This window comes from Anolis sagrei, chromosome 2 (genome assembly GCF_037176765.1).
Source record: "Anolis sagrei isolate rAnoSag1 chromosome 2, rAnoSag1.mat, whole genome shotgun sequence".
Lineage (NCBI taxonomy): Eukaryota > Metazoa > Chordata > Lepidosauria > Squamata > Dactyloidae > Anolis > Anolis sagrei.
Window position 1 is genome coordinate 23133179 of NC_090022.1, and position 27113 is coordinate 23160291.

The following is a 27113-nucleotide window of genomic DNA, read 5'->3' on the forward strand; positions in this document are numbered from 1 at the left end:
AAAATAACCACCCAAGCCCTTCAGGAGCCCTCTAAAGGGCGCTTCTCCAAACAACACTTAAGCATCATCTACCCATAGAACACCCCGAAAAAGTTGAGTAACAGTGAAATAAACTGAAGACCTCTATGAACACAACCTGTGAAGAAACCACATGTTTCCTGTTTTGGATACCAAAGCAAGAACTATCAAGACTAGATTGATTTGGATAAAATCTGATGCCCTGACAAATTTGTGAACATCCTGCAGCTCCTCCATGACAATATGATGGCAGCAATCTTGGACAGCAATGGCTCCCAAAGTGACCCTTTAAAGTAGAATTAGGTGTCAAACAGGGATGTGTTATTGCTCCAAATTTATTTTCCATCTTCAACCTTGTTGATAGGAAGCTTCCTATCAGTGTGGAAATCATCTATCAGTTTGCAAGGTATTTAAACTCAGTAGACTGAAAGCGAAAACTAAGGTCACAACGACGTCTGTTATAAAACTCTAATATGCTGATGATAATGTGGTCATTCAGAATAAGACCTACAAGCCAGTCTAAACTCCTTCACAGAAACATACAAAAAGCTTGGCCTCTCACTGGACATTGAGAAAACCAAAGTGCTCTTTCAGCAGGCACCAGTCAATCCCTCTGCAATGCCAAAAGTACAGCTTAATGGTGTAACATTAGAAAACGTTGACCATTTCTGCTACTTTGGCAGCCACCTCTCCACAAAAGTCAACATCGGCACTGAAAAAAAAAACTGCCTAAGCTCTGCAAGTGAAGCATTTTTTCAAATGAAACAGAGTGTTTGAGGATCAGGACATTTGTGGGGATACCAAGATGCTAGTTTATAAAGCTATTGTCCTCTCAACCCTATTACACAAGCGAAATATGGACCATCTACAGACATCACACTCAACTTCTGAAATTATTTCATTAGAGTTGCCTCCTGCAAATCTCTTAGGAAGACAGGTGGACAAATATCAGCGTGTTGGAAGAAGCAAAGACCACCATCATTAAGTGACAATCCTCCACCATCAACTTCACTGGTCCGAATGCCCGATCACCGTCTCCCAAAGCAGTTACTATACTCTCAACACCAGAGCGGAAAACAGAACCTCACAACCTCTGAGGATGCCTGCTATAGATGCAGGAGAAATGTCAGGAGAGAATGCGTCTAGAACATGGTCATATGGCCTGAAAAACCTACAAACCTTAAAACGGTGGCATAGACACCAAGATCTGGGAGGCCCTGGCTCTCAAATGTTCTAATTGGAGGTCAGCTGTTACCAACAGTACTGTAAAATTCGAAAAGGCACAAATGGAGAGTGAAAGAGAGAAACGTGTCAAGAGTAAGGCACATCAAGCCAACACTTGTCAGGACTGTCTTCCATCTGGAAATTGATGTCCGCACTACGAAAGAACATGCGGATCAATAATAGGCCTCTACATCACCTACAGACTCACCACTATGACCTTACACTTGGAAAGCAATCATACTCGACCATGAGTGATAGCCTATGATGATGATATCAACACATTCTAGTAGCTTACATATTGGACTAGGATTCTATGACACTAGGGATGAAATCCTGATCAGTAATGGAAACTCACTAGGTGGCCTTGGGGAATTTTCACTCTCTTAGCCTCAGAGGAAGGCAGTGGCAACATGTCAGGAAAACCTAAGTAGAGTTGGCATGAAGGCACATATCAGTAAATCTTAATGTTTCCTCTCCTAGAAGAGAGGAAAATTGTGAATCTGAACACTAGGTGAGAGTTAAGAAAGAACCTTACTACTGAAAAACCAATTCAACCCTCTGAATACATTATAGACATTGTAGAACTTCTTGTACCCCTGCTTACACTAACCATTTAAGGCAGTTTGAAACTTGGCTTCACAGTACATATGACTACATAGAAAATCCCAGAACCAGCTTGAGGGCCAATGGTGATTACACAAACCAGAGTACTGATCCCTATTAAGGGCTTTCATTCATGCACTTTTGTGATGGTTTGTTGTCTGGCTGCAGCAGTTTGAAGGTAACTTTCAACTGCATGAAGTGGTCAGTGTAAATGGAACCTAACCTGACCATAATTTTCTCAAATCTGGATACTTTCAACTACGAACAGGAGCAAAAACGTGCGGGGCGGGGGGAATGGGCAGCAAGAGTCAGGGAGGAACCTTCAAGGCAAAGTATTGCAGTCCAAAACAATGACAAAACTCAGTCTCCTCAGATCCAACAGATGGCAAGATATAATATTCACTAGCAGGTTGGCTATTACTTGAACCACCCTTCTTCCAGTACAAAGCTATGACTGCAAGATTTTTGAATATTAACTCAAGAATATGGACAGCTAACATTATAGCTGATACAAATAATAGGGCGCTGTAGTGCATGGAAGAAAACCTACTAGTTACAATAAGACTGCCTCCCATATTATCTGCCCCGTACACCTGAGTCTTCTGATTTTACAGCAGCTAACTAAGAGTAGACTGGCGATGGTCACCAGATAACTTTTTCTTCAGCCGCCCCCAAATTGTGGAAAGACTGGCTGGAAGAGATTCAATATCTGAATTCACTGCCTGAATATAAAATAGCAATAAAGGCCTATGTCTTTTTGCCAGGTTTATCCAGGTGATTTTTAAATTATGATTTCTAAATTGGGTATTGATAGTTTTAAAGATATTGTAATTGTCTATGTGTTGATTTTTTAACTGACAGTTCATGTTGTATTTTAAGATTTTGCTTTCCTCTGCCTCAATCTATGGGGAGAGGCAAGTAAGAAATACGGACTACTATTTTTATAAGACACCAAAGAACTGAGCTCCTAATTCCTATCAATTCTAAAGTGGTAGCCAAAACCTACAGACACTTATGAATGTATGTAGTCTCAAATGGTCTTATATGTAAATCAACATGCTGAGAATTGTAAAGTATGATCGTAAAGCCCTTCCATCCAATCTCAGTTCTTAGATTGATCAACTGGTGTCTTCAGACAAAGTGTTATATCTTTGTCTCACATCCTACATTGTCTTGTAGGGGAATGATACTGTAAAATTGTACCAAAAATATGAAATACCTTGAAAATTAACCTACTCCATTAAGTAGATTTAATCTGTCAAGTAGATTTAATGTCAATCATTGTATGACTGATAGTGCATTAGAAAATGGAAGAGACCACTTCAAATTAAAGTACACACATGCCCAATGGAAAGGCCATACTAAGAGGACGTCATTTTCATCCTAAATTAAGCCACTTGACATATCCATTGCAAATCATAGCCAAAACTACTACACCATAAAGCACTATTAATATCTCCAACATACTTTATCAGTCATGCTAACTACACAAGTGACTTTTTTTTCAGGAATACACATCACAGTTCAATACATTCATTCAAACCTGTCTATACAGTTATTTGTTTTTGGCTTTTTATGGGCCTTATGAGTCTCATATTTAAAGCTTATAAAGGTCCCCAGACCCTGATTTACTGCATAGAAGTGGTAAAAAAGACTGCACAGATCAAGCATTCAGAAGACACTCACATCCTTCCTTTAGAAAAAAAATCAATAGAGGATCATATTTATCAAATTCATTGCAGATCATCCCTAAGAAAAAATCATGAAAGCCAAACAGGCACATACAAATCTACCTAACTTACATTTTTGTAATAGAAAGGAAATAAAATATTAGGGAGAACAATAAGTGCATGCTACAGAGACAAACATACCTCATATTCACAGGTCCTGCTCACCTTCAGACTTTACTATTGCGATTAGAAATATGGGTTTCAGTCCACTTGTTTCATACTTGCATAATACAGGAATACTCAAAGCCTACAATAAAGAATATTCCAATGTGTAACAAATGTTAACATCTCCAGTAAATCAAATCCCATCACAAAGTAGCAGCTCTCACCTGGTAGGCATCGCCTCTCCACAGATGTTTGGCAGCCAGTCTAAAAATGTCTTCTGGGGGAGGGGGGTCTCTTGGCACCCCCCTCCCCCTCCAAAGATCCCACTTGGAAGAGTCAGCGTAAGAGGATAACCCAGAATATTTCTTTGTTTCTTTAAATGTTTTATGCAAATCCTGTTACACCAGGAAGTGATAGGTGGAGATTCCTCTAGTTCTTGCTGCTACTATTAAGAATAGCAGCTTGTCCTTCTGATCCTAAGATCATTTCCATCATGTCTTTAAGGCTCTTGCAGAATCTTCCATCACACAGAAGGGATGACTACCCTTCACCACCAGCCATCGAAGTTGCTCAAGAAAAAACACAGGTTATAATGCTCCATTGCCATTAGCATCCAGTTGTGCTCCTCAGACGCCGTTCTGAAGTCCAGCTGCACATCAGTCAATGGAGTTGTTTCTTCAAGCAAAATTTCAAGAAAACTCAGGCCTTCTCCTGGTTCTATACCATCTTGACAGGAACGGAGGTACTACATGGCACCTACAGTTGTTCTGGTCTCAGTTGTTCCTGCATAGCATGTAAATCTGGATTAGAAAGTCCCTCCCAATTTGCAAGCAAGTCATCCCCACATGGCCTCGATCACTGTTGCTAATATTATCTGGATTAGAAATGAGTTTAGAAATTCCTTTTGAGCAACACTATTACTTCACACAAACTCTAGCCTGCAGCAGCCATTATAAACCATTCTCCTAGTCCAAAGAGCATCAAGTGTTCACAAGCTCTACAGGTGTGCTAACCTAAATAGAGAACACCAAACAGTTTTTATTCTAAAACAAAAGCTCCTCCTGCAGGAAGAGAAGAGGAGGATGAAGTACTTGTCACTCCACCCCCTTCCCAAAGATATACCGGTATATATATATAATGAGATGAGAGGAGCAAATAAATATAAAATTACAACAACCAGCACCAAGTGCATTAAGTGTTCACATATTCCACAGATGTGCTAACCTAAATAAAGAGGCTGCCAGTATTAAATCTACAATGCAAGCTCCTCCGGTATGAAAGCAGAAGAATGAGCTACTTGTCAGTCACCTCCCTTCATATATATGCACATACATACACACAAAAATATACATCTATACCAAAGAGGATTAAGTGTTCACAAACTGCTAACCCTAATAGAGAACCAAATAGTATTTACTCAACAAAATTTCTCCTGTATGAAGGCAAAAGGATGAAGCACTTGTCACACACCTCTCTTTCCAAAAATATATAACAGTAGACTCTCTGTAGACCCTCAGTTAATCGGAACTCAAATAATATTTTAAATAAAAATAACATCGGATTGCTGTGAGTATGGCCATGTTCCAGAAGCATTCTCTCTGTATTATATTTTGTATAACATACGATACATATTATATTGTATAACATACAATACATATTATATTGTATATTACACAAAAAACATCAATTTGTAAAATATAGCAAAAACAATTTTGATGATATTTATTTATTTCCATGTTTTATATGTTGCCCTCTCTCCCTTGTTGAGGGACTCAGAGCGGCTAACATATAGCATCATATGGCAAAAATTCAATGGCATTACATATAAATACATATAAATAAAGCATATCAAAACTTATACATTCACCAAATACAATAATAAGAAATAAAACATTACTAAACAATCTCAATTAGAAACTGAAGTGGTCTTAAAATTATAATTAAAGCCACATCCAACTCATAGCCATGTTCCATATCCATTGCACTTAACCCAGCCTATAGCTGCGTGAGATTAAGTTGGCCTTTCATTTGATTTTCATTCCTCTTATCTCAATATTAATGTCATATCAATACAGAGCTTGTGCTATGGTGTAGTAGAGGCATGGGCAAACTCCCGCCTGTTAGGAATTGTGGGAGTTAAAGTCCAAAACACCTGGAGGGCACAAGTTTGCCCATGCCTGGTATAATATCAACCAGGCCTATTTTTAAAAATAACTCTCAAGCAACCAGAAATTACATTTACTAGGAATCTACCCAACCCCATGGGTGCTGGTTGAGGGTCTACTACAGGCATGGGCAAACTAGGGCCCTCCAGGTGTTTTGGACTTCAACTCCCAGCTGTTAGGAATTGTGGGAGTTGAAGTCCAAAACACCTGTATATATATACAGAGAGGTGCAAATATATCTAAAACTACATCTATTTATTTACGACATTTATATGCTGCCCTTCTCACCCCAAAGGGGACTCTGAGAAGCTTAACATGCACACACACACACACACACATACATATATAGACAGAAAGGTGCAAATATATCTAAATCTACATTTATTTCTTTATTTATTTATGACAATTTATATGCCGCCCTTCTCACCCCAAAGGGGACTCTGAGAGGTTTACAAGATATATACATACAATATATTATATTATTAGCATAGTACAATATCAGTATTATATATTACTATATTGTACTATACCATTATATTGTATTATTAGTAATGTTACATGACATTTCTTTATTTATGACATTTATATGCCGCCCTTCTCACCCCGAAGGGGGCTCTGAGAGGCTTACAAGATACATACACATAATATATAGTACAATATCAGTATTATGTATTACTATATTACTATATTGTACTATACCATTATATTGCAATATTATTAGTAATATTACATGTAATATAAAATATATAATTATAATAGCATATTATTAGTAGTAGTAGTAAATAATAATACAATATATTATATTATTAGCATAGTATAATATCAGTATTATATATTACTATATTGAAACATTATTAGTAATATTACATATAATATAAAATATAGAATTATAATAGCATATTATTAGTAATAGTATCAGTATTATGTATTACTATATTGTACTATACCATTATATTGTATTATTAGTAATATTACATGTAATATAAAATATATAATTATTAAAGCATATTATTAGTAATAATAATAAAACTTTATTTATACCCCACCATTATATTGTATTACATTATAATATTATATTGCATTAGTAATAATAATAATAAAACTTTATTTATACCCCACCATTATATTGTATTACATTATAATATTATATTGTATTACATTATAATATTAAAATATTATATGTATATACATCAGGCAGTTCAGGCAATATTGGGCTAGAGGGACCAATAGGTAGGATGTTCTAAGCGTGCTGTGTTTACCTATCTCTCCCAACGGCCTTTCCCCATTCCTGCTTACTTCAACTCCTCAGGGGCCTCTTCCTTTTTCCCAGCATATTGTAAGCTTTATTAGGTGGAATAAGAATTAACGTAGGAGGGGCCACAGAAGGGCTGCGCTTGCTTCATTCCCGCCTTCCTCCTCAGGCTCATCTATCCTCCATCTTCCTCCTCCAAGCGAGGCTCGACACACATCCTTCCCTTTCTCCCTCCTCGCTCCAACTGACCGTCAACCAGCGCCAGAATTCCAGCCACTTCCGCCCGGCAGCGCCGGAAGCGAACCCATGGCAACCGCCCGTCCCGCCCATACATCCGCGCGCCGCTTCCTATCCAGGCCCCGCCCCTTTCTGCCTCAGGTTCTAAAACCGTCACTGAAGCCACGCCCCCTTTTCCTCCTCCTCCTCCCAACAGGCGGGATGGTTCTTTTCCGAACCTCCAGGTGGCCACGCCCCGCTTCTCCAGATCTGACGTTTCAAACTACGTCACCTCCTGCGTAAAGAGAGTGGCCCGAGGGGGAGTTCGATGCTCCTCGTAGTGACGTCAGTGGCCCCGCCTCCTCTTGACTGCTAGCCACGCCCACATTGTGAGACTCTTTCCTTGCCTCGCTTCCTCCCTGAGAGGTTCAGTCTGCGTGTCTCTCTCGCCCCCTAGCGGTGCGGGTCGGTAATTGCAGAGGTCGGTTTCAACACGAGGAAGGGTGCATGGAAAGCAATACAGTGGGAGGCTGTGAGTTTTCCAGGCTGTATGGCCATCTTCCAGAAACATTCACTCCTGACGTTTTGCCCAGGCATCCTAAAAGATTGTGAGACATATTAGAAATTAGGCAAGTGGGATTATTTATATCTGTGGTATGTCCAGGGTGGGAGAAAAAAACTCTTGCCTGTTTGAGGCCAGTGTGAATGTTGCAATTGGTCAGCTTGATTAGCATCGAATGGCCTTGCAGCTTCAAAGCCTGGCTGCTTCCTAAAAAACATGTCAATTAGAATATAAGAAAACGTATAAATCAAGTTGGAAGCGGTATTTAGCACCGAGAAGGCTAAACATTATGAATAGAAACTATAATTATGAATTATATATAATAATACTGGAAGAAACATTAACAACCTCAGATATGCAGATGACACCACTCTGATGGCCGAAAGCGAGGAGGAGCTGAGGAGCCTTCTAATCAAGGTGAAAGAAGAAAGCACAAAAGCTGGGTTGCAGCTAAACATCAAAAAAACCAAGGTTATGGCAACAAGAATGACTGACAACTGGAAAATAGAGGGAGAAAATGTGAAGGCCGTGACAGACTTTGTATTTCTAGGCGCAAAGATGACTGCAAATGCAGACTGTGGCCAGGAAATCAGAAGACGCTTACTTCTTGGGAGGAGAGCAATGTCCAATCTCGATAAAATAGTGAAGAGTAGAGACATCACACTGGCAACAAAGATCCGCCTAGTCAAAGCCATGGTATTCCCTGTAGTCACCTACGGATGTGAGAGCTGGACCTTAGGGAAGGCTGAGCGAAGGAAGAGAGATGCTTTTGAGCTGTGGTGTTGGAGGAAAGTTCTGAGAGTGCCTTGGACTGCGAGAAGATCCAACCAGTCCATCCTCCAGGAAATAAAGCCCGGCTGCTCACTGGAGGGAAGGATACTAGAGACAAAGTTGAAGTACTTTGGCCACATCATGAGGAGACAGGAAAGCCTAGAGAAGACAATTATGCTGGGGAAAGTGGAAGGCAAAAGGAAGAGGGGCCGACCCAGGGCAAGATGGATGGATGGCATCCTTGAAGTGACTGGACTGACCTTGAAGGAGCTGGGGGTGGTGACGGCCGACAGGGAGCTCTGGCGTGGGCTGGTCCATGAGGTCACGAAGAGTCGGAGACGACTGAACGAATGAACAACGACATATAATAATAATAATAAATAATAATCTATTGTCGAAAGCTTTCATGGCTGGAATCACTAGGTTGTTGTAGATTTTTTCGGGCTATATGGCCATGTTCTAGAGGCATTTTCTCCTGACGTTTCGCCTGCATCTATGGCAACCATCCTCAGAGGTAGTGAGGTCCTAGTTCCTAGTTCCAATAGACCTCACTACCTCTGAGGATGCTTGCCATAGATACAGGCGAAATGTCAGGAGAACTGCCTCTAGAACATGGCCATATAGCCCGAAAAAACCTACAACAACCTAATAAATGATCTGTCGACGACACATCCCAAGTGTAGACTCTGCAAGGAAGTAGATGGAACAATAGATGGAATCCTGAGCTGCTGCAAGAAGAACGCGCAGACAGACTATAAGCAGAGGCATAACACCATTGTTCAGATGACTTATTGGAACTTGTGCCACAAATACCATCTACCTGCAACAAAGAACTGGTGGGATCACAAGCCGGAAAAAGTTATCGAGAATGAACACATCAAGCTACTCTGGGACTTCCAGATTCAGACAGACAAGAGTTTTGGAGCACAATACTCCTGACCTCACAATCGTGTTAAAAAACAATGTATGAATCAATAATGTTGCAATCCCAGGCGACACCAGGATTGAGGAGAAACAACTGGAAAAGCTGACATGATATGAGAATTTAAAGATTGAACTGCAAAGACTCTGGCACAAGTCAGTAAAGGTGGTCCCAGTGGTGATTGGCACACTGGGTGCAGTGCCTAAAGACCTTGGCCTGCACTTAAACACAAAATTACCATTTGCCAGCTGTAGAAGGCCACCTTACTGGGATCTGCACGCATTATTCGCTGATACATCACACAGTCCTAGACACTTGGCAAGTATCCAGCATGTGGTCCAATACAACAGCCAGCAGAGTAATCTTGTCTGCTGTGGACTCATCTTGTTGTGTTTCAAATAATAATAATAATCTTTATTTATAACGCGCCACCATCTCCCCGGAGGGGACTCGGGCCAGCTAACATGAGGCCAAGCCCTATTTATTTATTTCTTTATTTATTTTCCTTACTCATATACTGCTGTTCTCAGCCCGAAGGCGTCTCACAGCGGTTTACAACAAAGAAGAACAGCAAGAATTCAATGCCAGTATAAAAACAATTAACAGCCTACACACTACACAGTTAATAAACAATTACTACAAAAGCCATTCACTATCATCTCAACAGAGTTTTAATGTAAATATACAAGGTCATAAATTGTTGTTCATGCTGCTGGACTTAAAAAGAACATCACCATTTTGGAAACCTTTTTTCAGGGTTTTTCTCCATTGTGCAGAATGCTAAGAATTAAAAGTTGATTGATTTCCCATATTTGGAAGAAGCTTTTCATAGAATCATAGAATCAAAGAGTTGGAAGAGACCTCATGGGCCATCCAGTCCAACCCCCTGCCAAGAAGCAGGAATATTGCATTCAAATCACCCCTGACAGATGGCCATCCAGCCTCTGTTTCAAAGCTTCCAAAGAAGGAGCCTCCACCACACTCCGGGGCAGAGAGTTCCACTGCTGAACGGCTCTCACAGTCAGGAAGTTCTTCCTCATGTTCAGATGGAATCTCCTCTCTTGTAGTTTGAAGCCATTGCTCCGCGTCCTAGTCTCCAGGGAAGCAGAAAACAAGCTTGCTCCCTCCTCCCTGTGGCTTTCTCTCACATATTTATACATGGCTATCATATCCCCTCTCAGCCTTCTCTTCTTCAGGCTAAACATGCCCAGCTCCTTAAGCCGCTCCTCATAGGGCTTGTTCTCCAGACCCTTGATCATTTTAGTCACCCTCCTCTGGACACATTCCAGCTTGTCAATATCTCTCTTGAATTGTGGTGCCCAGAATTGGACACAATATTCCAGGTGTGGTCTAACCAAAGCGGAATAGAGGGGTAGCATTACTTCCTTAGATCTAGACACTATGCTCCTATTGATGCAGGCCAAAATCCCATTGGCTTTTTTTGCCGCCACATCACATTGTTGGCTCATGTTTAACTTGTTGTCCACGAGGACTCCAAGATCTTTTTCACACGTACTGCTCTCGAGCCAGGCATTGTCCCCCATTCTGTATCTTTGCATTTGGTTTTTCCTGCCAAAGTGGAGTATCTTGCATTTGTCCCTGTTGAACTTCATTTTGTTAGTTTTGGCCCATCTCTCTAATCTGTCAAGATCGTTTTGAATCCTGCTCCTGTCCTCTGGAGTATTGGCTATCCCTCCCAATTTGGTGTCGTCTGCAAACTTGATGATCCTGCCTTCTAACCCTTCATCTAAGTCATTAATAAATATGTTGAACAGGACCAGGACCAGGACGGAACCCTGCGGCACTCCGCTCGTCACTTCTTTCCAAGATGAAGAGGAAGCATTAGTGAGCACTCTCTGTGTTCGTCCACTTAACCAATTACAGATCCACCTCACCGTAGTTTTGACTTGTTTTTGATAAATCCATGTTGACTATTAGCGATGACCGCATTTGTTTCTAAGTGTTTGCAGACCACTTCCTTAACAATCTTTTCCAGAATCTTGCCTGGTATTTACGTGAGGCTGACCGGACAATAGTTGTTTGGGTCATTCTTTTTTCCCTTCTTGAAGATTGGGACCACATTGGCCCTCCTCCAATCTGCTGGAACTCCTCCCATTCTCCAATAACTCACAAAGATGGTTGCCAATGGTTCCGAAATGACTTCCGCTAGTTCCTTCAGTACTCTTGGGTGTAGTTGATCTGGCCCTGGGGACTTGAACTCATTTAGAGCGGCCAGGTATTCCTGTACGACTTGTTTCCCAATTTGGAGTTGGATGTCCTCAAATCCCTCATCCACTCCGTCTTGCTGAGGTTGAAGATGACTTTCTTTTTGTGAGAAGACCGAGGCAAAGAAGGTATTTAGTAGTTCTGCCTTTTCCCTATCCCCTATCAGCATTACCCCATCTTCTCCTCGAAAAGGCCCTATCGCCTCCTTGTTTTTCCTTTTTCTACTGACATAAGAAAAGAATCCATTTTTATTGTTTTTAATGTCCCTGGCAAGCCTGAGCTCGTTTTGTGCTTTAGCCTTGCGGACCTTTTCCCTACAGGTGTTGGCTATTTGTTTGAATTCTTCTTTGGTGATTTCTCCCTTTTTCCAGTTCTTGTGCATGTCTCTTTTGTGTCTCAGCACAGTTAGAAGTTCTTTGGACATCCATTCTGGCTTCTTTGCACTTGTCCTATTTTTTCTTTTTGTTGGCACGGTTTGCAACTGCGCCTTGAGTATTTCACTCTTGAGAAACTCCCATCCATCCGTAACTCCCTGCTGAATGCTGCTCAGTGTTTCCTTTATTTTTTGGAAATCAGCTCTCCTAAAGTCCAAAATGCAGGTTTGACTTGTCTTAGTTTCGGCCTTCCTTTGTACCTCAAATTGCAGGAGCACATGGTCACTTGCCCCTAAGGATCCTACCACTTCAACCACATTGATCAGGTCCTCCACATTTGTTAGGATGAAATCAAGAGTAGCCAATCCCCTTGTTGCCTCTTCTACCTTCTGGACCATGAAATTGTCTGCAAGGCAAGCGAGGAATTTGTTGGACTTTGTACTCTTGGCCGAGTTTGTTTTCCAGCAAATATCGGGATAGTTGAAATCGCCCATGACTACTACATCTCTTCTCTGTGCCTGTTTGGTCAACTGTTGGCAGAAGACTTCATCAAGTTCTTCCTCCTGGCTTGGAGGTTTATAGTAGACTCCTACAACAAGATCTTTTTGAGACCCAGTTCCCTTGATTCTTATCCAGATGCTTTCAAGCTGGTTTCCCGGATTGCAGTCATGCATTTCTTCTGCAGCATAAGAGTTTTTGACATATAAGGCTACTCCGCCTCCTCTCCCCTTTGTTCGGTTTCTGTGAAAGAGGTTATAACCCTCGATGTCTACATTCCAGCGATAGGAGTCATCCCACCAGGTTTCAGTGATGCCTATGATATCATATTTGTGGTGTTGTGCTAAAAGTTGGAGTTCGTCATGTTTATTTCCCATGCTCTGTGCTTTAGTGTAAAGACATGTGAGCCCCTGAGATCTTCCCCTGAGCTGTTTAATTGGGATTATTGTGCTTTCGGTACTTGGTCCTTTTTGTGTTTGTGCAGCCCTCCGTTTAGCCTTCTGGCAGTTCCCTGACATTGTGGGTAAAGTAGTGTTCGCAAGGCTGTTGTCCCCCTCCCCCAGTGGGCCTAGTTTAAAGTGCGCCTAATGAGGTTTGCGAGTCTGTGAGCAAAAAGGTGTTTTCCTACTTGTGTGAGATGCACCCCATCCCTTGCCAGTAGGCCATCCTCCTGGAAAAGCAGGCCATGGTCAAGGAAGTCAAAGCGTTCTTCCTGACACCATTTTCTAAGCCAGTTATTGACCTGTACTATTTTTCTGGCCCTTGTAGGACCGTGTTTTATGACTGGGAGGAGGGATGAAAAGACCACCTATACATTACATTACTTTAGCTTTGTTCCTAGAGCTCGAAAATCATTTGTGATCTTTTGAAAAGTATGCCTAGCAGTATCATTGGTTCCTACAGTATCATTGGTTTTCCTTTTATTTAATTCAAAAATTCTCTGTAACAATTCTATAGAGGAAAAAATGGAGTGGGTATTTTTTTTACCTTTTGCTTCCCCAGTTATTTCTTTTTAAATGCATCTTTTCAACTGATTGATGGCTAGGAATGAGGAATTTTTAGATCAGCACACCTGGAAACTGATCAGTTGCAGAAAGCAATTTTTCAGTGTTAAAACATGTGATCTAACAAATTGTTCACTAAATTTGCATCTCTCTTCTCCATTCGCTCACCCACCACCATCACAATGTATGCTGTTCATTCGTCCGTTGCATGCAGTGGATTGTTTTTCTGGGCTGGGAGAAATGAATATGAAATTAATGTGTTCATTCAAGTAACAGGACATTGATCCACTTTGCCTTGTATTAGCAACCCTTTCCTTGTTGGCGCCGTTCATCTAATTAGGCCTTGCATCAGATTCTATCCTATTTGTGATATATTATCTGAAGCAGGGCTGTTATGACTGTGGAGCTCCAAGGCTATCCATTTGAATATTAAAAAGAGAAAAATAACATCCAGAAATAATTTACATAATGATCAAGTGGGCAATGAAAGCTTTGACATATTTAAAGATCTCCTGTACTGTGACTCAGTCGTTAATCAAACCAGAGATTGTAGTCAAGAAATCAACTGAGGCCCCCATCTACACTGGTATATAATGTAGTTTCATAATGCACTTAAACTACATTAAGAAACAGCATTATATGACAGAGTAGATGAGGCCTAAGATGGACAGCCATGAAGGAACTGGATAAGACCCTCAAATGTAACAACATAAGATTGAATGCCAAACTCAAAATCATCCAAACTAGTATTTCTGGGTTGCTTTGAGTTTTCTGGACTGTATGGCCATGTTCTAGAAGCATTCTCTCCTGACCACTGCTAGATAATCTGGGATAAGAAGATAATCTGAAATCATATCCTGGTATATAGGGGTAGTGTAGAAGGGCCCTTATGTCCCTTCCACACAGCTATATAAAATCCACATTGAACTGGGTTATATTGATGTCAAGCATGATTTTAGGGGGCCCTGCTTTAGCAGAAGCCAGCAAGACCCAAAAAGAGGATTGGCTAGATCTGGCGAGACAATAAGCACCAATAAAAGTTTTTCCTATTTCTCAATAAATCTCACCAGGATGAAGCAAGCTGCCGAAGTTTATTTTCTATTCCAGCTTGCAAGGATGATGATCGCAGTAGTCTGCCAAGGAGCCGACATGCTCCTGAGCAGGGAAACACAGAATATATACAGCTGTCAAATTCAAATTTCCCATTCCCACCCCCTGAACCGACTTTGCTGTGAATGGTCATGATGTCGGTGAGCTGGGAGGAGCGGCCAGGGGTGGACGCAGCCCCTCCAATCAGAGCCCGAGCCACGCTTCAGCCGCTCAGCCAATGAGGTGAGAGGAGGCGCGACCACAAGGAAGACAATGAAGAAATGTCCATATGATTGGATTATGGATTGTCCTTCCTGGACCCAAATGACAAGTGATCAAGGATGAAAGCCCTCAGCCTCAATCTGACTATTGACATAGAATTCTGAATCCACATCCTTGGTTGGCTCTACAGAGCCAGCCTATTGTCAAAAGTTTGGTAATACTGGCTTTGTTGATAGGATCTTTGGATTTTCTTCTGGATAGGGGAAATGGCTTTGTTGGAAGGAACGGCGGCATCCCCTTCCCCTCCTGGTTGGAGAAATGCCTTTGTGTCACGTGATTACCATGTCCATGGGACCCCAAATCCTCAGGTGGCCTAGTCTAAAGGACCCTCCAAAGCCTATGGAAAGGGGCCATTTACTTATTGTCCATGCTTAAGAGTTTCTGCAAAGTCCTTTGTTTAAGGGTGATGACCCAGGAAGTTTTGCAATACCTGAGCCCTGAGATGCTGGACATAGTTCATAAAGAGGTCACCTTGCTTGATATTTTATATAAGCATACATATATAATAAATGGGGGATATGGGGCATATACAGAGTTCATATAGAGAAAAGGGAACATGCAGGGTTTGGGGAAAAGATCTGTCTTGGTCACCCAAAGTTCATAAGGGAGGATACAAAGTTTATATAAGCAGCCAAAGTCCATTCATAAAACAGGAGGTTCATTCATAAAAAAAGGAACCCAATTCATAAAAATGATCAGGATGGCCTGATGCTGGCCTGGGGTGTAGGGGTGACATACAAGGAATTTCTGGGGTCTGCAGGCACCATCAGGCACCACTCAAAGCAACGCTCGCAAGAAAAGAAGGTGGACACAGAGACCTTTGTCATGCAGGACCATGAAAAAGAACTTAGGTTCCCACGTGGGAGAATTGGACAAGAGAGGTGGATCTGAGGGGCATAGGGTCCATTCAGCAGAAAGCGAAATGGCAGTTAATAATATAATTCATCAAGGAGAAAGATGGCACCGATTTGGAATGGATTGGTTAAGCTGTGGATACCAAGACCGGGTGGTCCCCTGTATCCACAGTTTGTAGGAATGCAGTTCCGTGCTCCCCAGGATGCTGCTGGAGTGTCCCGATCGAGCCAGAGGGGCTTTGCGGCTCAGGAGAGGGAAAGTTCATGGTTGGAGCAGTGTTAGAGTCAGTTTGTTGTTCAGTCGTCTCCGACTCTTCGTGACCTCATGGACCAGCCCACACCAGAGCTCCCTGTCGGCCGTCACCACCCCCAGCTCCTTCAAGGTCAGTCCAGTCACTTCAAGGATGCCATCCATCCATCTTGCCCTTGGTCGGCCCCTCTTCCTTTTGCCTTCCACTTTCCCCAACATAATTATCTTCTCTAGGCTTTGCTGTCTCCTCATGATGTGGCCAAAGTACTTCAACTTTGTCTCTAGTATCCTTCCCTCCAGTGAGCAGCCGGGCTTTATTTCCTGGAGGATGGACTGGTTGGATCTTCTCGCTGTCAAAGGCACTCTCAGCACTTTCCTCCAACACCACAGCTCAAAAGCATCGATCTTCCTTCGCTCAGCCTTCCCTATGGTCCAGCTCTCACATCCGTAGGTTACTACAGGGAAGACCATGGCTTTGACTAGGCGCATCTTTGTTGCCAGTGTGATGTCTCTGCTCTTTACTATTTTATCGAGACTGGACATTGCTCTCCTCCCAAGAAGGAAGCGTCTTCTGATTTCCTGGCCACAGTCTGCATCTGCAGTAATCTTTGCGCCTAGAAATACAAAGTCTGTCACGGCCTCCACATTTTCTCCCTCTATTTTCCAGTTGTCAATCATTCTTGTTGCCATAATCTTTGTTTTTTTATGTTTAGCTGCAACCCGGCTTTTGCGCTTTCTTCTTCCACCTTGATTAGAAGGCTCCTCAGCTCCTTCTCGCTACAGTCAGTAAAGGACAGGAAAAAGTTAGAATAGGATACTTTGTATTGGGGGGATTGTTACAAAGAAGCCAAGGGAAACTGACTGAGAGGGAAAAGAAGTACAGTATTTCTCGTTGCAGCTGTTGCTGGTGCCACTGGCCTGCAGATACTTGAAAAACTCATACTCCCAGGAACTGTGGAACTCCCAGCTGTGGTCAGATTACTTTGAAGGCGGAGATCTCCATGTTTGGTGACAATATGGCAGTGTGGACTCAGATAACCCACTTCAAAGCAGGATATTGTGTATTATCTGCCTTGATATTCTGGGTTATATGGGATTTTACATAGCTGTGTGGAAGGGGCCTATGCCTGATGATTTCAACGCCTGTGCAGGCTCATACAAAACAATGGCATTTGCAGTGGTCTCAATCATGTGATACAATCATATGAAGGACTTCATCACATTAAGATGGGACGTGTTTGAAAGAGGAAGGTGAGTTGTGTCTGACTTGGTTTACTTTTCCAGTGAACTCAGATTTCTTTGGAGGGTATTCTGGCCACCAGGGGAGCTGTTACTTCACTGTCCATTTGTGACACTGATGGAGTATTCCTTATTCTTTGCACGCTAGCTGGAGATTTTATGGTGTATCGTAAATTAGTTAAATTAGCCTCCCTGCATAAGTGGTACCTAAATTTCCTACTTGACAGATGCAACTGTCTTTCAGGCTGCAAAGGTCGACAGCAAGCTACACAAATGGTTGGAAGCTCATTCCAACCCGAGCTGGCTCCGAATTCATAACCTTTCGGTCAGTAGTGATCTTATTGCAGCTGACTCCCGGCCAGCTGCGCCACAGTGTATGAATCGTGTGTGTGTGTGTGGCTGGATGGCTCTTTGTCAGGAGGGCTTTGATTATGTTTTCTTGCCCTGGTGAAGGGAGCTGGACTGGATGGTTTTAAGGCAGCATTTCTTAACCAGGGATTGGGACCCCTACGCGGGTTGCGAGGGGGTGTCAGAAGGGTTGCCAAAGACCACCAGAAAACACAGTATTTTGTGTTGGTCATGGGGGTTCTTTGTGGGAAGTTTGGCCCAATTCAATCATTGGTGGGATTCAGAATGCTCGATTGTAGGTAAACTATAAATCCCAATAACTACAACACCCAAATGTCAAGGCCTATCCCCCCCCCCCCCCCCCAACTCCACCACTGTTCACATTTGGGCATACTGAGTATTTGTGCCAAGTTGTCCAGATCCATCGTTGTTTGAGTCCACAGTGCTCTCTGGATGTAGGTGAACTACAACACCAAAACTCAAGGTCCATGCCCACCAAACCCTTCTAGCATTTTCTGTTGGTCACGGGAGTCCTGTGCGCCATGTTTGGTTCAATTCTATCATTGATGTTCAGAATGCTCATTGATTGTAGGTTAACTCTAAATCCCAGCAACTACAACTCCCAAATGACAAAATCAATTTTTGGACTGATGGTCACTCCTTGGGTTAGTAGGTGATCTCTGGCCATATTTGGTAGCAATTCGTCCAGCCGATTTTGAGTTATGTTGTCACTCAAAATGAACAAAGCATTTATATATTTAAAGATTTCCTATTCCTGCCCTCCATGTATATAGAACCGCATATCCAGCCAGCAGCAAAAACTGCCAATGCAAATTCAAAGCACTTTAAGATGCCATTGAACAAATAAGACTATTTATTCTAATTCAAGTGTGTAACCATCAGGGTGGTGCAGGAGGTATTGGCCCTAAAGCCAAACACTCAGGAAGACATTGTCCTTTGCGTTCAGTAACTGTTTCCTTTTACGAGTCCTTTGGCAAGCATGTTTTGTCAAACTGTTTGATCAAGTTTCTTTTTGATCAAGTTTTGGGGATTTCTTAGTTTAAACAGGAAAGACAACAGAGGTGGAGTAAATGACTCAGAAAGGATGGTTTTGTAGAACTTACGAAATGCTGTGGAAAGATGAAAAAAGTGATTTTCCCCATTGCAATGAGAGTGACTGGTCTCACAAAACTCTCTTATAGTACCAAGGTGGCAGGGATGTTGGGAGGGGAGAGGCTGACTACCCACGAATGATTACTGCTACCAGATTAGCTCTACATTATTAAATCTGGTTTTAGACTGTGGGCAAGCAGGTGGCAACTACTGGATGGCATATTTCTATATCAAAAACTAGAGCTGATGGGATCTATCCAATTCAGTTTTCTGAATCAGCACCACAAATAACCAGAATGAATTGAAAGTTGACCAAAAACTGATTGGTAACCCTTTTGGTAATAATGTTGGAGAGTGGTCACTGGCCCAAGTTGTCCCTGTTCAAATGGTCCTTGTTCAAGTGGTCCCTGGTCAAAGTTGTCCCTGGTCAAGTGCTCTCTGATCAAAAAAAGGTTGGGAACCACTGAGTAAACAGATCAATGCTAAAGGTAGCTGTTCTCAATTGTCAGCTCAATGGCTCTCAGGCGGCAGCTAGCAGTTCCTTACCAGTGAACTGGTGACTGCTGATTTTACTTCACATTTCAAAAGAAGTGTATCCAAGGTGCTGGACCCTGACCACCCCCACCCCCCACACACATTGGCTCAATTCCTTCGAGAGCTCTTTAAAATTCAGATATGTGCTGGAACTGCAAAAAGGCCAAAGAAATCTGGAAACAAAGTCATGGGGTAATCCAAGAAATTCTTTAGACAAGAATCAGCTTCAAGCCAAAGTTTATATTACTAAGACTGCTGGTGATAAAAAAAAGATCACAAGAGAATACTGTGCTGCATGCTAATAGCAGCGAGAATTTCAAATGCTCAAAAAGGGAAAAACAGCAGAGATACCAACTGTAGAAGATTGGACAGTAAAGACGTGGGAAATAACGGAAATGGACAAGTTAACGATTCTCTTGAAGACACATTAATTGGACTTATTCTTAGAAGAATGGAAACCTTTTCCCAATATATGAGGGGAGCCCCCCATGACACAGTGGGTTAAATTGCTGAGCTGCAGAACTTGCTGACCAAAAGGTCTACGATTTGTGTCCGTGGAGCAGGATGAGCTCCCACTGTTAGCCCCAGCTTCTGCCAACCTAGCAGTTTGAATGCAAGCAAATGTGAGTAGATCAGTAGACAGGAAGGAAATGGCATTCCATGCAGTAATGCTGGCCACCTGACCTTGGAGGCATCTACAGACAACGCCAGCTCTTCATCTGAGAAATGGAGATGAGAAGCATTTCCCAGAGTTAGACACGTCTAGACATAGGGTCAGGGAAAAACTTTACCTTTTTATCTTAGGGAAAGACTTTATGGATAGATTTGGCAATTGTGCTGCATCTCTGCTTCAGTACAGAAGATATAATTCTCTCTCGAAATCTCAAGATCCCCGATCATAACCGGAAGAAGTGGACCATAGACTCACTTTGGAAGAGCTAGATATTCCCCAAGAGAACATTGTAACCACATTTGTGAATAATATAATCTGCAAAAGTCAAACCTGCACATCTGGAAGTCTGGGTATATTAAGTTTTATTTTTTAAAACAAGAGAAAGGTGGACACTTTGGGATTCCACACCCTCTACTCTTTTTATTTCATGACACTGTAACTCAACATCACCTAATAAGCTGGCTAACTGGCAGGAGATTCAGGACAAACAAATGGAATAATTGCAGAACAAACAGTGCATAATCAACTTCAGTCATGCACAAAGTCGTTACGGCCAGATGCCCAGTGAGATTGAAAAGGGGATTAGACCTGTGTTCGGTAACATTGCTTTTTGGACAAGAGCTTTCAGAATTTCCCAGAATGTTTGACCACTTCTACAGTCTCAAAGCTCACTGTGCTAAGGGGCCAAGGCATTGATGCTTCTGTCAAAAACATATTCTAAGGATCATCTACACTGATGAATTAATGCATAATCAACTTCAGTCATGCACAAAGTCGTTACGGCCAGATGCCCAGTGAGATTGAGGGGCTTGAGGGGCTTGAGTCCCCCCCCCCCCCCGAAATTCTCAGGGTGATCTGCGAGAAGGCCTTACTGGTACATTATTTAAACTGTTATGTTTATTCATCTCATGATCTGATCACCATGCTCAATATATCCCATATGAATGGGGGTATTGGGATAACGATACAAAAGGTTTGCTAGGGTAGATCCTCAGCCCCCCCCCCCCCCCCCCGAATCAAAATCCTAGCTACGGGCCTGGCCATGGCTCATGACAGTTTCTTATGCAGGAAAGGAAAGTACATCTTGGAAGTAATCCATATTCCATTCTAATTTGTGATATTTTTTGTTTCATCCACATTGTCCAATCTCAAAAAGCAGTGTTTACTGGAGCTGCTTTCATGCTGATTGCCAGGACCATTGTATGATAATTTGTTGTCTGGGGTCATGAAGAGCAAGATGATAGGTGGTTACATAGAGGCTGCTTTCACCCAGAGAAGACGAGAGAACCTGTAACTGTTTTGCATGCAGAAATTCCCAGGTTCACTAGCATCTCTTGATTTTTATTTATCTCATGTCAAAAGCATTACATAAAATAGTTTATTTAAAACGGATAAAATAAAGGGATCACAAGCTGCTAGAGAGTTTTAGACCAAAAACGGGCAACAGTGACGGCATTGTCTGTAGCTTTAAATAATTCTTCCTCTGTGCATGAGTCTGGGCGTTGTGGGCAAGCATACAGATGCTGAGTTGTTTGTTCTGCTCCACAGTCATGTAAAGTGGAGGGTATTGTCGAAGGCTTTCATGACCGGTATCACTGGGTTGTTGTAGGTTTTTCGGGCTATATGGCCATGTTCTAGAAGCATTCTCTCCTGATGTTTCGTCTGCATCTGTGGCAAGCATCCTCGGAGGTTGTGAGGTTTGTTAGAAACTAGGGAAATTGGGTTTATATATCTGTGGAAAGTAGAAAGAACTCTTGTCTGTTGAAGCTAGGTGTGAAAGAGTTCTTTCTCCCACCCTGGACCTTCTGCAGATATATAAACTCAATGCAGGCGAAACGTCAGGAAAGAATGCTTCTAGAATATGGCCATACCACCCAAAAAGCCTACAACAACCCAAAGTGGAGGGTTCTTCTCGGTAGTGCCATTTTGCCACGTTGTCTTTTGATCTGCCCACTCCACTTCTGAATCTATTCAAGGACTTCCAAGTTGCCCATTCTTGACTTTCCCATGGAAGAAAACCCTTGGGGGGGGGGGGATCCAGTTGAATTGCCTGATTTTGCTGCCCACAGGGCTACTCTTGCTGTTGCTGGAGGAACATTTAGAGGAGTGGTGGTTCTCATGAAACGTTTCCTTGATTTAAGTCTACTGGGAGGAGGCTGTTAGTCATATAGTGGCTGGCTTTCACAGTGTTCAACTTTCTTTCTCTCACAATCGGCAGTAACTTCCCATCAACATGGGGAGTGGGGGAGCAATGCCAGCTAGCTTTTAGAGTCTATCAACTAGAACTAAGGCATCCTGTGATTATTCTACATGTCTCATTTAGTGCTGTTCACACAGTATTTCCTAAATGTTAGCATTCGGTCTAAGGTGATGCTGATATATTTAGGGTGGGAACAGTGTTCAGGCTCTTGGCCTTCCCAGGTAACAACTTTGAAACAGTTGAAAACCAACTTATTAATGAAATATATCTCCAATTGCAAAAAGATAACCACCTGAAGCCTAGACACAACTTTGTATTTTCCATCTATGTAATCGTGAAGCCAACAGGAAACTGGAGGCATCTTTTGATAGAAATGGGAAAGAATCTTCTGAAACCCCGAAAAACCACCACTGCCAGCCAGTGTTGCCGGATCTTGGAATTGGGGACCGTTGGCTTGATGCAGCATAAGGCAGTTCAGTGTGTTCCTCTTATTGGCAATTGAGTTTTTCCTTTTCCTAAACAAATCATCCCTTCAGATAGTAAATCTAGTTGAGGAAGATCTGACCCTTTCTGCTCGCCCTTGTTTTGTTACACATGTGGTCGTTTTGCGGAGGATTTCTTTTCACTTACAGGAAGAACTGAGTCCAAAGTCAGATCCCTCTGCTCCTCCTCAGATGTCATTAGTTTATAACCAAAGACTTCCATGGCTTCCTTGCAGATGGCTTGAACATCTTGGACCTTCTTGAAGCTGAGTTGCTGCCTCCATGCCTGGGAAACAAATTTGGCATTTTTCTCTATGCTCAGAGGCTCCTTACGCTCACTGCTGGTGGGCCAGTGAGTTATGTTGTAGACCCATTTCTGAAGTTTGGGGGTAGAAGTTAGGCCCGTGAAATTGTACCACTTGGCTAGATGCCCCAAGGGGTCTCCCACTAGGTCTTCATAACGTGTTAGGAGATAGCGTCCCCTCCAAGCTGAGGGCATATGGTACAAGGCTGTGAAGTACATCTCAACTTGGCTGTGGCAGACCTTGTACATGACCCTACGGATGTCAGGAGTGCTGTTGGTAGTCTTCGTGATGAACTGATTATCAGCAAGAAGAGAGATAAAGCGGCGTGAGGCAAAGATTGCCCGAGGATCTCTGACAAGATGGATAATGTGAAGGCTAAGGGAGGGGTCTCCCAGGAGTTGATACAGAGCTTCCAGTTGGAAGAGGCGAACTACCTTCACTACCACATGGCTGTAGGTAGCACAGGCTTCAGAAATCTTCTCAAAGGGGGCATGGCCACATTGAGCAATGCACTCCATTTTGTCCACAATGTCAAAGCGGCTAAAGGCTTCACAGGCTGGTGGAGAGCACAGTCCCTTGCTCATGGGCCACATGAAAAGATGAGAGACCTTACTAGCGTTTCGGATGTAGAAGCGGAAGGCCTCCATGTCACACAGGAAGACAGAGCGCAGCAAGTCCCGCATGGCCCCCTGAATGAGCTCGGGGCTCCCCCAGGGCATGCTGTTCCACAAGTGTTTGGCCGGCTCCATCAGGTAGAAGACGTTTGGGTTCTGGTTGAAGAGTTGCCCTGCAAAGGTGGACCCTGAACGCCAACTGGAGAGGATCAGCACATGGATTTTGTGGGGAGCTGAAGTTTTTTGTTCTTCTTTGTGGATTTCCAATCTTTTCCAAGTAGAGTAGAAGAAGAGCAAGAGCAACACTGAGGCCAGGAGAAGTCGGGTGTTGGTGATTCGCATGGACATTTCACCAGGCTGAGGAGAGGAACCAACAGGACAGAGTTAGAGTTTTAACCATTGTAAATCATCTTGATTCCCAAACTGAGAAAATGGATATTATGAGATGGTTAGAATACTATGGCAATTTGGAATATACTGTATATATTCATGTATAAATACATGCCAAAAACTGGCTCAAAGGATATATGAGTCTGTAAGTATTATGCCTTAAAAGGAATGATCCTCTCTCTGAATAGAGTAGCAAGAAAAAACAGGCATGGGCAAACTTCGTCCCTCCAGGTGTGTTGGACTTCAACTCCTACCATTCCTAACAGCCACGGGCTCTTTCCTTTTACCTCTCAGCTGCTTAAGCTGCTTAATATTCTGATGTGAATGACAAAAACTGTTGCATTATTTCTCCAAGTATCCCTTTGCAGGACTGAGCACCTATATGTGTGCCACAACATGCTCCCAGTAATCTCAGACCTCTTGGGCTCTGGGACATAAATCCAATTAATAGTCCCAACTCAAATAGAGCCCTGAATACTGTGTCCAGTTCTGGGCACCAAAACTTAAGAAGGATATTGACAATCTGGAATGTGTCCAGTGAAGGCTGACCAAAATGATCAAAGGTCTTGAGACTATGAATCCCTATGAGGAGGAGCAGCTAAGGGAGCTGGGTATGTTTAGCTTGAAGAAGAGAAAGTTAAGAGGGGACATGATAGCCATGTTTAAATGTTTGAGAGGATGTCACATGGAGGAGGCAACTACTTGTTATCTGCTGCACCAGAGACTAGAACATGAAGCAATGGAGTCAAACTGCAGGGAAATAAATTCTGCCTAAACCTTAGGATGAACTTCCTGGTGGCAAGAGCTGTTTAACAGCAGGTTATGCTTCACCTTCTCTGGCATTTTTTAAATAGATTCTGGATGACTCTCTGATTAGACTACTTTGATTATGTGTCCATGCATGGCAGAACGGGGATGGACTGAATGGGTTTCTTGTATCTTCAAACTTCTAGAATTGAACAATATTTATTCTGTTAGCCCATTGAACATACCATACTGAAGCCAGGAATCAAAATTTACATGAAAGTGCAATAATCATTCAAACTTAATAATAATTTTAAAACCAATTAGAATGGTTAAAAGTAATAATAGGTTAAATACTGTAAATACTCGAGTACAAGCCTCGTTTTTCAGCTCTTTTCTTAGGTTGAAAAAGCCCCCTTCGGCTTATACTTCAGCTCCACACCTTCCTGCCAGGACCCTCACCTCTCCACACAGCAACCCAGCTCTCCTTCTTCTCCTCCTCTCTCATGCAACTCACCCCTTCCTCTCTTTTCTTTCAGCACCAGTCTTTCACACTTTTTCTTATTAATATATATATACAGCATTTCCCCCAAAATGTATAGTTAAAATAAACTGAGGTGATTATTGGAAGGATACATAAGCACATTTACATTGAAGAAGGTTAGAATAATGATTTAATCAGAGTTGGACAGTCTTATCTTAAATTACAGTTTTATATAAAACATTTAACCCACTGATGTTTCAATTAATGCAATTTTATTGGTATCTATTTTTATATTGAAATTTACCAGTAGCTGTTGCATTTCCCACTCTTGGCTTAAACTCGAGTCAATGCGTTTTCCCAGTTATTTGTGGTAAAATTAGGTGCCTCTGCTTATATTTTGGTCACCTTATATTGGTACATTTAAAAAAAAAAACAGATAGCTATGAATTATATAGCATAAGGTTCTCTTAACAAGAGAGCAGACAGAAAGTTTTTAACATATGTCAAGATATTGTTCTCAGACTTTAAGGTCTTCAGGGTAGTTTATGAGATGGAAATAAATAAACCATATATTTTTGTCCTTGTTTGGAATTATTTAAAGAAAAATAGGTGGCATTCCTTCCCTGCATTGCTGACATTTTAGTGCTGTCTGTTTCAAATTTTTCAGTGACAGGACAGGGGGGAAAGCAAAATATGGACAAAGTAAACAATAAAATAGTTGTTTGTAGAAAATCCACATATCCAGAAACCCCATTTATTTTAGAAATTGATCTATGTAACAATTTCTAATACATAGCTAGCAATCAAAGATATCTGATCCCTAATCATTCAAAACTGGTTCCTTACAAAAACAGAGTCTTTTTCATAACAACCCACTAAACTGATAAGAGTTTCATCAACTAACACATAAATTCTATTGCTTCAATAGTTCTACTCCATTTGGGGCTAATATATGGATCTGGGCCTGAATGTCTTTTCAAAAAATCCGCAGTAATGTATAAAAGCTATTATGTTTTCCCAGGATATATTGTAAATTAATGTTTTACCTTTTGTCAAATCAGTCCTGCTCCGATCTCAGGTGATTCCACTTCTTATCTGTGAGAAGAAGATCCGCTGGAGGACTTGCCATAATCCCCTTTCCCACTGTCTCTGCTTTTGTGTGCTTAAAGGGTGGTTCGGGACTTTTTGGATACACAGACCTGAGGGTAAATTATAATCCAGCGCCAAGCAGGCATAACACATGCTCCCGGCATACAACGATCTGAGTTATCTGCTGAGAGGAGCTACAAAAGATACTTCAGTATCAGTCATCATGTTATCTAGCCATGCTACCCCACCTCCCCAAAGGTTTATAGTTCATCAAGAGACTACAAGCAAATCTATTAATTTATTTTCTTTTTATTCAAAACCTTTTCCAGAGGTCCGGAGTTGCAAAATTCCAAAGCGTCACAGGCTCCAGAATGAACCTCGCAGCAGCTGTACCCTACAAACGATCCATTCTAAACATCAGGAGAAAATGCTGCTAGAACACAGCCATACAGCCTAGAAACCACACAACACTCCAGGGATAAGTATGTTTGTCTGTTTTAAGGGGGGGAAAATAAAGTCTTGTGGTACCACTCTAAAACAACATCCAGTTGGAATTGCCTGATTTTTCTGTCCACAAGGATATTCTTACTGTTGTTGGAGGAACATTTAGAGGAGTGGTGGTTCTCATGAAACTTTTGGTTGATTTATGTCTACTGGGAGGAGGCTGATAGCCATATAGTGGGTGGCTTTCAGAGTGTTCAGCCTTATTTCTCACAATTGGCATCAACTTCCCATCGCACATTTGGGGGAAGG

The 27113-nt window shown here is 42.1% G+C and overlaps 2 protein-coding genes across 3 annotated transcripts in view; both read right to left on the reverse strand.

Moving 5' to 3' along the window:
* MGAT1 (alpha-1,3-mannosyl-glycoprotein 2-beta-N-acetylglucosaminyltransferase) overlaps window positions 1-7396 on the reverse strand; it is a 55784-nt gene extending 48388 nt beyond the window's left edge. The window contains exons 1-3 of one of the 2 annotated variants that reach the window (XM_060759369.2): window positions 7142-7396; window positions 3905-4463; window positions 3717-3822 (exon numbers count right to left, since the gene is read on the reverse strand). The gene's annotated coding sequence lies outside the window, so the exon portion shown is untranslated. Of the gene's footprint in view, window positions 1-3716; window positions 3823-3904; window positions 4464-7104 lie in introns of both variants that reach the window. The other variant, XM_060759368.2, reaches the window with a different exon arrangement.
* Window positions 7397-22840: 15444 nt separating this feature from the next.
* On the reverse strand, window positions 22841-24001 carry LOC132765655 (carbohydrate sulfotransferase 6-like). The gene has a single exon (XM_060759934.2). The coding sequence runs from the start codon at window positions 23999-24001 to the stop codon at window positions 22841-22843; it is 1161 nt and encodes a 386-aa protein (XP_060615917.2).
* Between the last annotated feature and the right edge of the window lie 3112 nt (window positions 24002-27113).